The sequence below is a fragment of the Myotis davidii genome, unplaced genomic scaffold (assembly GCF_000327345.1).
Source record: "Myotis davidii unplaced genomic scaffold, ASM32734v1 scaffold197, whole genome shotgun sequence".
In the NCBI taxonomy this organism is placed as follows: Eukaryota; Metazoa; Chordata; class Mammalia; order Chiroptera; family Vespertilionidae; genus Myotis; species Myotis davidii.
The window spans coordinates 1,634,980-1,646,228 of NW_006291549.1; the positions used below are offsets into that span (position 1 = coordinate 1,634,980).

Here is an 11,249-nt window from a genome sequence, read left to right on the forward strand (position 1 = left end):
TTTGAGTTTATTTTTGTGTATGGTGTAAGTTGGTGGTCTAGTTTCATTTTTTTGGTGCATGTATCTGTCCAATTTTCCCAACACCATTTATTGAAGAGACTGTCTTGACTCCATTGTATGTTCTTGCCTCCTTTGTCAAATATTAATTGAGCATAGTCATTTGGGTCAATTTCTGGGTTCTCTATTATATTATATTGATCTATATGTCCTTGTGCCAGTACTGGACAGTTATGAGAACAATGGCTTTGTAATGCAGCTTGATATCTGGTATTGAGATCCCACCTATTTTGTTCTTTCTCAGGATCGCTGCAGCTATTCAGGGTCTTTTTAAATTCCAGATGAATTTTTGGGGAGTTCATTCTAGGTCTATGAAATATGCTGTTGCTATTTTAATGGGGAGTGCATTGAATCCAAAGATTGCTTTGGGTAGTATGGACATTTTAATGATGTTGACTCTACCAATCCATGAACACAGTATGTTCTTCCATCTGTTTATGTCTTCCTCTATCTCTTTTTTCAGTGTACTGTAGTTTTCCAAGTACAGGTCTTTTACCTCCTTAGTTAAGTTTATTTCTAGGTATCTTATTTTTTTTTGGTGCAATGGCAAATGGGATTGTTTTTTTAAGTCTCTTTTTCTCTAAGTTCATTATTGGTGTGTAGAAATGCCATAGATTTCTTGGCATTAATTTTGTATCCTGCTACATTGCCAAATTCCTTTATTAAGTCTAATAATTTTTTGATGGAGCCTATAGGGTTTTCTATGTACATTAACATATCATCTGCAAATAAGGACAGTTTTATTTCTTCTTTGTTGGATTTTGTCAAATGCTTTTTCTGCATCAATTGATATGACTGATTTTTTATCTCTCAATTTGTTTATGTGATGTATCACGTTTATTGATTTGTGGATATTGTACCATCCTTGCATCCCTGGGATAAATCCTAGTTGGTCATGGTGTACGATCTTTCTGATGTACTGGGGGATCCGATTTGCTATAATTGTGTTGAGGATTTTGGCATCTATGTTCATGAGGGATATTGGCAAGTAATTCTCTTTTATTGTGTTGTCTTTATCTGTCTTTGGACTTATTTTAAAACTAGAGGCCTGGTACACAAAATTCCTGCAAGGGTAGGGTCCCTAGGCCTGGCTGGCGATCAGGGCCGATCTGTGTGGCAACTGGTGGGGCGATCAGAGGGTCCCTGCAGGCACCTGCCTTGGCTGGCCTGACGCCTGGGCTGGGCACAGCTCCTGTTTTGACTTCCCTCTAGTGGTCAGTGCACATCATAGCGACCGGTCATTCACTGTTCAGTCAATTTGCATATTAGGCTTTTATTATACAGGATGGCTACTTTTCACTTCTCCCTATACGAAGCAGAAAGGGATTTTTCTCCAATCTTCCCTGTGATAACGAGGCTCAAGTACATAAAACTCATGAAAGGTTGGAGCTCCCCTAGGACTGGCCCTCCTGGACTTTTTAACTCTCAAACATATCTACATTGATCCTCCAACAATTCATTAATTATAGATTAGGTTTTTCCTACCCTGGTACTGGTTACCCATGAAGTTTTCTGCTCCTGGATTTCTGCTCTGGTAACTTGTGATTCTCTGTATCTGTCTGTTTGACTCTCCAGTTTTGGGAACAGTTGTTTGCCCTATGACCTCAGTTATCTGATGGATTTAAAAGGAGTTGTTGATTTTCAGTGTGTTCAACTTTTTCATGTGTTGAATAGGAAAGATGACTTCCAAGTTCCTTACATGCTGGGTCAGAAATCAGGAAGTCCCTTCATTGTTTTTTGTTGTTTTACTGCATATAATTAAGTAGCTCAAGTATGACAACTCCTTTAGCTTATGTAACTCTTAAATTACTAGGAAGTTCACCCCAATCAATTTAATAACTTAAAAAATTAAAAATATACTAGCTAATAAAATATAAATGGATAAATACATAAATTACTAGAAAGTTACACAAAACACACACACTGTGTTTTTAGCTCCTTGCATAAAAACTTTTATAGAAGTGCAGTCTAATATAACATAGTTAATTGATAATTGTGTAAGCATTTTCATATAACTTCTTTTGGTAAGTCTATACTTTAGCCTTTTCACTGTCAGTTATAAAATAAGTCATATAATAAATCCCCCTCCTAATATTGTATTAAATAATATGACTCTGCTAATAACCTATATATTGCATTTAATTAGATGCTGATTGCTCTTTAACATTATATTTCCCTGTTTCTTTACCTTCTTGGAAGCTCAAAAATAAGTTTAGGTTCTCAATTACAATTAGTTCTCCTACCGCATCCTCTTTCTCCACTCACCATTTATTTTAGTTGTGATTTCATTACTTATCTTTTCTTTATTAAAACTTTCATGTCCATTTAAAAGTAGGTTATATAAATAATATATTAACTTTGCTCAAGTATTGCCTGATAGAGTTTTAAGTTTTATGCTGCTGCTCCGCCTTTTTTCCTGCTTCATACTCGCTATCATTCTCTCCTTTACTCTATAGACTTCTTTTGACCATTATGTAAATTATTAATTTCATGGCTTATTCATAATAAATTATTTGTTCCAGACATACTTTCTCTTGTCACCCTTTTTACTTTATGGTTCCTCTGAGTTCTTTTGCTATTTTAATATTAACCCAAGCCAGACCATTAAGAATATACTCTACCTAGAAAAGTTAATTGAAAAAGTTTCATAAAGCTAAATTATAAAATGAACTGTAATTGTATATACCTATGCTTTTATTATTTAAAGTAGAACATTGAGGGCATATATTTTTAGAAAAATATTTTGAATTATACTAAATTTTACAAATCTTTGAAGACTTAATTTATCAATATTCCTCTATTGGGAGTACACCTTTATCTAATTTATTACTTTAATGATTTTGTAATATAATATCAAATTTATCAAACTAATTACCAGAATGTGATAGTTTTGGTTAACTAATTTCCCACTGCATTATGCTTTTTTATTCAAAAGTTAATATGATTGAATTTATAGTTCAGTTTCTATCTTATTCATAAACATTTAATAATTTGGTTTGGGAGACAGTATGAATACATAGAGGAAAAATTAGCAAGACTATATAGTATATTAAGTGTCACATAAATAATGTAGGCAATACAGAAATTTAGAAATGGCTAAATTTCTGTGATAGTTAGGAAAGACTTATGGAGGAGATAGAAATTGAATTAGATGATGGAGGATAAGACTTAGATAAGAATAGAAAAATGGGCTATGAATTGTGGATAGGCCTTATTTATGGATCTATTTTTATGCTGCTTGACTTATGTCAGACTCATTTTGATATAAATAGGAAATGGAAATGAAAACCATGTTGAGGTGTTATATCTATTGGATTTATAAAAATTAACAACCTTGAGTCGTGTTGTTGCAAATGTGGAGCTGTTGAGAATTCTTGAAGTGCATCTAGCCTATGACCTAGCACTTTCACCTGTGAACATATATAATCTAGAGCAATGTTTTTCAACCTTTTTTTAATATGATCCCCACATAGAAAAAAATTATTTTAATTTATGAGTCAGTATACACTCATAAAATAAATGTTTTATATAATAATAGATACCCTTCTATGTCTATTAAAAGTAAAAATGTAACAAAGTTGATATTAAATATGACTTTTATAACATTTGCACAAAATAGAAATTACAAATTAAACACTGCAGAAAAATAGGAGATATTTCATTTAATATATAAAGTGTGTCTGCTTCTTTCATAAGTATATTCTTATGGGCACAGTTTTTTTGGTAAGAATTTGAGCATATTACTTTGATATTTTTATTGTATTCTATTCCACTTAAAAATGCTGATTATGATGACCCATTACTAGATTACAATTGATTTAATTACCCATTACTTAAGAAAACCATGTGCTGATATCTTGGTTGAAAGGCAGATGGAGCTTGAGGGAAGGATGATGTTAAGAATGACTTGGAGGCTTTAAAAAAATGTGTATAGCCAGATAATAGGATTTAATAACTATTAGTTGAAAAAATGGATGGATTGACAAAAGTTGAAGAAGTTTAAGAAAGAGATAGTATCAGAATATGGATTTCAGTTGTATCATGTTAGTTTGAGGTGATAGCAGATAATCCAAGTGGAGGTATTGTATAGAAAGTTGAAAATGTGGGTTGGTGATTAGGAGAGAGTCAAGGCTGGATTATAAATTATGTAGTCCTTTCAAACATCGATGAGACCATAAGCTATGAGGGTGGGTACATTTTCTGAGAGAAAAGCTATAAGGAGAGAAGTGGGAAACTAAGAATTGAGTCACGGATACATCCTTCAGTTCAGTATCATTTTGATATCTCTGGCTGGTAAGAAGAATATTCAGGTAAAATTACGAATTTTTAAATATTCTGAATATTCTTTCTATGGCGCAAGATATTTTTGGTACCAAATCAAACATGCCATTTTTATTCTTTTATATTATTTACGCCTTCAAAAAAACTGTAATTGTTTCATTTAAAAATATTTTCTTTCAAATGATACTCAAAAGTATAATACTTATTTTAGTTAATATGCATTTTCCTTAATTAGAATATTTTGTTTTTCTCTTATTCACACCTAAATCCTAAAAGTTTGCTTTCTGCTTGTGGCTTAATATTTGGTATCTAGTTTTTATGTGGTCTATGTTTTAAACTAATAAATAGATGCTGTCCTTGGAGTTTACTTAAAAACCTGTGGGCATATCACAGGAAGAAAATGAGCACTGTTATTATGAAAGCTAGTTAATCCTTACATTTTAATTAAGGTCTGAATCGTTTTAGATGACATAAATTTTTCTTAGAAAAACCAGCTCACCAATAACTGATTTCTTTTTTTAAAGAGAGAATCAGGACTAAAACAGGACATAAATGACCTTGTAAAGCGGAAGATTGCAGTAGATGAAGAAAATGCTTTCTTAAGGAAAGAATTCAGTGACTTGCAGAAGAAATTTAAAGATAAAAGGCAAGAAGTTAAGGTGTGTTGACTTGTACATAGTTTTACAGTACTATTACTTTGAAGTTCTACTTTAAGCTTTGTCAGCTTTTGTGGCACAGAAAGTGACAACCTTGGAGGAAAAATTGCCTGAGGCTCTGATGTACCACAGTTTTCTCACATTCAAAAACTCTGAGAAAGATGCTTTAAAGCTAAGACTCCAAGCTTGATAACTTTCAGATAAATAGTTAATGATGGAAATGGAGCTAAGAAAGTAGGAGTGTGAATATGTGGCTTCTTGTAATTAGATTCTGATGGGACTGGCATTATTAATTGATAAAACCCTGGGAGTATATGTCTGTATGAGTCTCAAAAATAGCTGGGGACAGCATCAAAGGCAGCTTGATCAATTAATGGTCTCTTTGCAAATGTGTACTCATCAAAGCTGTCATCCAGTGAAAAAATATGATCTATCCACCTGCATGAAAAGAGGCCAATAAAAGTATACAGGTGACCTTGGCTATCAAATATAGAAGAAGCTGCTGTGAGGGTAAAACTTCACAGTTTATATTTGCTGATCAGTGCTCACCATTTTTTTGTTGTTTTTTTTTTTTATCGGCCCTATGGCACTGTTCTGTAGGACAGTAAAGAGTGTATACAGAATAAGGAAGAACAAAACAGACTGGTTATAAAAGATCTGGAAGAGGAAAATGAGAAATTAAGTACCCGCTGTGTTGACCTGCTAAATGACCTGGAGAGACTGAGGAAGCAGGAAGCTCACTGGAAAAAAGAAAAATATAGCATTGATGCAAAAATAAAGGTATGCAATCAGAATGCAATTAATCCTGTGATTTTGGACCTAACTTCTCACGGGAAGTTTATTATATGTTATTTTCTTTAAATAGCAAGTTATATAGTCAAATCCAGCAATGGGACTAGTATTAATTTATATTCCTTCACTTAAGACCCACAGCTTTTTAAAAATTGATGTTGTAAAGCAGGAAACTGACTTCAAATATCTATCTATAATCACTAAAAATAAGTGATATTGCATTTTGAAAGAAAACATGTTTTAGAAATATTAGTATCATGAATTTTTACTCTTTTCATTAGGGCTTAAATTTATAGATAAAGGCTAGAATTCATTGGAATATAGCTTTAAAACTATTTTCAAGGCCTTTAAAAAAAGTTTAAAAAGTACAAGACAGTTAAAAAAATACTCATTTGAGTTTTGAAGATGGTGTTTTCTTTGGCTTAAGAGGGCCTATTCAGAGTAAAATCTTATTCTATAGAATATATAGATGCAATAAGTCTTTATAATATTCTTACACTCTTTTGATCAGTATTTTTCAAAATAATATGTTTTTGTGACTTTCTTTGTCTTGGGAATGTTATGTTCATTTTTCCCCATCAAATGTTAGGTTTTTCTTTTCCCCAGATTTTGTTGAAAAGGCCAGATAGGTATTTTAGTGCTAGCAAATATGATAGTCCCTTTATGTATACACACATAAAAAAGAATATATAAAAACACACATATATATTTATTTTTTTCTTTTCGGCATTTTTCCCAACTGTCTTGGTTCTAAAAATTTGTACATTTTCTGAAATTTTCTAAGTCATATAATTATATGCTGCTTCTTTCCTCTCTAAAATATTAATTGACATGTAATTTACATATCTTGTATTGAATCCATTTAAGTGTACAGTTCAGTAGTTTTAGTTTATGCATAGTTGAGCAACTATCGCCACAATTAATTTGAAATCATTTTCATCATCCCCAAAAGAAATCCTGTAACCTTAAGCAATCACTACTCATTTATCCTTAGCTTCACAAAGGATTAGTAGATAACCACTAATCTACTTTCTTTCTCTATAGATTTTTCTATTCTAACTAAAATCATAGTATGTGATCTTTTGTGACTGACTTCTGCCACTTAGAATAATGTTTTCAGGATTTATCCACGGTGTAGCATGTATTAGTGCTTCATCCTTTTTTATTGTTGATTAATATTCCATCTTATAGATATTCAACATTTTATTTATCACTAGTATATGGACACTTGTGTTATGAATAATGCTGCTCTGAACATTTGTATACAATATTTTGTATATACATACATATATCTTCATTTTTCTTAGGTACATAACAAGAAATGAGATCACTGAGCCTTAGTGTAACTCTGTCCTTAAGTTTTAGAGGAAATGTCAGATTGTTTTCAAAAGCAGCTGCACCAAAACAATGATAACTATTTGTGTATTGTTGATAATTTTAGGTTTCAGGAGAATTTATAAGCTTACTTTTAAAAAGAGGTAGTATATGGATTATTTCTTGAAATTCTTGGAGTAGAAAGGAAACAGTGGCTTTCTAGTCTCATTACTCAGTCTGCATCCACCTGTCATTTACATTTTGCTCATTGTTGGCAGTTGGTACTAATTAAAATGTTTATCAATACAGATGTTTAAAAAAAAGCAGCTGCACCATTTTACATGCTGAGCAGCAGTGTATGAGGATTCTGATTTCTCTGCCATCCTCAACATTTGTTGACTTGTCTTTTTAAATTTTATTTATATTTTATTATTTTTAATCTTCACCTGAGGATATGCTAATTGATTGTACAGAAAAGGGAAGGGAGAAGGAGAGTGAGAGAGAGAGAGGGAGAGAGAAAGGTGAGAGAGAACATTGATTGGTTTCCTCCCATTTGCAGTCAGATTGAGGATCGACCCCACAACCTAGGTATGTGCTCTGACTAGGAATTGAACCCACAACCCTTCGTGTATGGGACGATGCTCCAATCAACTGAGCTTCATTGGCCAGGGCGACTTGTATTTTTTGTTTTTTCTAATATATTTATTTGTTTATTTTAATCCTCACCTGAGGATATTTTTCCATTGACTTTTAGAGAGAGTGGAAGGGAGAGAGGGAGAGATGAGAGAGAGAGAGAGAAACATTGGTATAATAGAGACACTTTGATTGCTTACCTCCTGCTTGTGCCCTGACCAGGGCCAGGATTGAACCTGCAACACAGGCACATGCCCTTGACTGAGAATCGAACTTGGAACCCTTAGGTGTGCAGTCACTGAAGCAAGCAAGCCTCATGTTAGCTTCAAGCCGCCTGGCTGCCGGCTGCCATCTTGGCTAGCAGTTAATTTGCATATCTTGCTGATTAGCCAAATGGGAAGAGTAGTGGATGTACGCTAATTAACATGTTTTCTCTTTTTATTAGATAGGATTGTGTGCCCTGTAGCATAGATTAGTAATTTTTATTTGTCATTTAATCATATAGGAAATTAAAAGCAGTTACCAAATATGCAGTAATATTGGCTTTTATATTTCCCCACGTATTTTCCTTTATTGGAATCTGTTTCTTCATATGGCTTTCAGTTACTGTTTTGCATCCTTTTATTTCAATCTAAATTTTTAGCGTCTCTCCTAAGACAGATTCAGCTCCATCAGCTTTTGCTTATCTATAAATACCTTAATTACTCTCTAAATTTTGAAAACACTTTTGCTGGGTATAAAATTCAATGTCATCAGTTCTTTTCTTTTATATCATTAAATATGTCGTTCCACTGCCTCCTGCTTCTATGAATTTTTATTGTAAATCAGCTATTAATCTCATTAATGTCCCTTGTATATGACAAGTAACTCTCTGTTGTTGCTTTCAAGATTCTCTCTTCACTTTTAGTTGAATTTCAAAGTTTTATTATAGTGTATCTCAATATGGGTGACTTTCTGTTGATCTTACTTGGAGTTCATTGAGGTCTTTAGGTTTTTATATGCAAATCTCATATCAAAGTTGGGAAATGTTTGGTCATTATTTTTTCAAATCTTATTTTTTTTGCTGTTTTCTGTCTCGTCTTTTGGGACTCCTGTAATGTGTATGTTGATTTTCTTAATGGTGCTCCACTGACCCCATAAGAACTATTCATTTTTCATTTTCCTTCCTTCTTCTCAGAATCAATAATTTCACACGTTATATCTCTACTTTACTGATTCTTTCTTCTATCTGCTTATATTTGTTGTTGAACCCTCTGGTGTATTGTTCACATTTTGTTATTTTACATTTTAACAACAAAATTTGATTCTATTTTTTTTAATTCTCTTTCTTTAAAGCATTGCATAAGTCTTCTTTTCCCCCAATTGATCTCTCTCCAGCCACTCCCACTCTCAAGCACATGCCCTCACTCCCCTACTGTCTGTGTCTATTGTTTATGCTCATATGCATCCATACAAGTCCTTTGGTTGATCTCTTACTCTCCCTTCCCCCAGCCTACTCACTTAGGTTTGACGGTCTGTTCGATGCTTCTATGTCTCTGGCTCTATTTTGTTCATTAGTTTATGTTGTTCATTATAGTCCACAAATGAGTGAGATCTTGTGATATTTATCTTTCTCTGACTGGCTTATTTCGCTTGGCATAATGTTCTCCAGTTCCATCCATGCTGTTGCGAATGGTAAGAATTCCTTCTTTTTTACAGTAGCATAGTATTCTATTGTGTAGATTTACCACTGTTTGCTAATCCACTCATCTGCTGACAGGCACTTATACTGATTCCAAATCTTAGCTATTGTAAATTGTGCTGCTATGAACATGGGGGTGCATATGTCCTTTCTTTGGGTGTTGCTGTTTTCTTGGGATATATTCCTAGAAGTGGGATCACGGGGTCAAATGGGAGTTCCATTTTTAATTTTTTGAGGAAACTCCATACTGTTTTCCACAGAGGCTGCACCAGTCTGCATTCCCACCAGCAGTGCATGAGGGCTCCTTTTTCTCTGCGTCCTTGCCAGCACTTATCATTTGTTGACTTGCTGATGATAGCCATTCTGACAGGTGTGAGATGGTACCTCGTTGTTGTTTTGATTTTCATCTCTCAGATGATTAATGACTTTGAACATATTTTCATATGTCTCTTGGCCTTCTGTATGTCCTCTTTTGAAAAGTGTCTATTTAGGTCTATGCCCTTTTTTTATTGGATTATTTATCTTCCTTTTGTTAAGTTGTATGAGTTCCCTATAAATTTTGGAGTTTAAACCTTTATATGAAATAGCACTGGCAAATATGTTCTCCCTTGCAGTGGGCTTTCTTGTTGTTTTGTTGATGGTTTCTTTTGCTGTGCAGAAGCTTTTTATTTTGATGTATTCCCATTTGTTTATTTTCTCCTTAGTTTCCATTATCCTAGAGCTGTAATGGTAAAGGTCTTGCTATGACATATGTCTGCTATTTTGCTGCCGATGGCTTCTAAGATTTCTGTGGTTTCCCATCTTATATTTAAGCCCTTTATCCATTTTGAGTATGTTTTTGTATATGGTGTAATTCGGTGGCTAGTTTCTTTTTTTTTTTTTTGCATGTATCTGTCCAATTTTCCCAACACCATTTATTGAAGAGACTGTCTTGACTCCACTGTATGCTGTTGCCTCCTTTGTCAAATATTAATTGAGCATAATGACTTGGGTCTATTTCTGGGTCCTCTGTTCTGTTCCATTGGTCTATATGTCTGTTCTCAGTACCAGGCAATTTTGAGAACCATGGCTTTGTAATATAGCTTGATATCTGGTATTGTGATCCCTCCAACTTTGTCCTACTTTCTCAGGATTGCTGTGGCTATTCGGGGTCTTTTTTTATTCCAGATAAATTTTTGGAGAGTTTGTTCGAGGTCTGTGAAATACGCCATTTGTATTTTAATGGGGATTGCATTGGATCCATAGATTGCTTTGGGTAGTATGGACATTTTAATGATGTTGATTCTTCCAATCCATGAACACGGTATATTCTTCCATTTATTTATGTCTTCCTCTATCTCTTTTTTCAGCATCCTATAGTTTTTTGAGTGCAGGTCCTTTACGTCCTTGGTTAAAATTATTCCTCTGTATCTTATTTTTGTTGTTGCTGCAATGGTAAATGGAATGTTTTTTTAGTTTCTCTTTCTGTGAGTTCATTATTGGTGTATAAAAGAGCCATAGATTTCTGGGTGTTAATTTTGTATCCTGCTACATTGCCAAACTCACTTATTAAGTCTAGTATTTTGATCGAGTCTTTAGGGTTTTCTATGTACAGTGTCATACAATATCATATCATCTATGAATAATGACAGTTTTACTTCTTTTCCAATTTTAATGCCTTTTATTTCTTCTTCTTGTCTGATAGCTTTGGCTAGCACTTCCAGTACTGTGTTGAACTGGTTTAATGAGAGTGGGCATCCCTGTCTTGTTCCTGTTCTTCGGATGGTTTTAGTTTTTGCCCATTGAGTATGATGTTGGCTGTAGGTTTGTCATATTTGGCTTTTATTATGTTGGGG

The 11,249-nt window shown here is 33.6% G+C and overlaps 1 protein-coding gene across 7 annotated transcripts in view; it reads left to right on the forward strand.

Annotated features, from left to right (window-relative positions):
• The window catches only part of CNTLN (centlein), a 268,476-nt gene that overhangs the window by 77,447 nt on the left and 179,780 nt on the right, over nt 1-11,249 (forward strand). For all 7 annotated transcript variants that reach the window (XR_001514051.1, XM_015564722.1, XM_015564724.1 and 4 more), the window contains exons 4-5: nt 4,863-4,997; nt 5,595-5,774. Coding sequence is in view for 6 of the 7 variants with exons in the window: in XM_015564722.1 (XP_015420208.1) it covers nt 4,863-4,997; nt 5,595-5,774 (315 nt within the window). In the remaining variant the exon portion in view is untranslated. The remainder of the gene's footprint in view (nt 1-4,862; nt 4,998-5,594; nt 5,775-11,249) is intronic.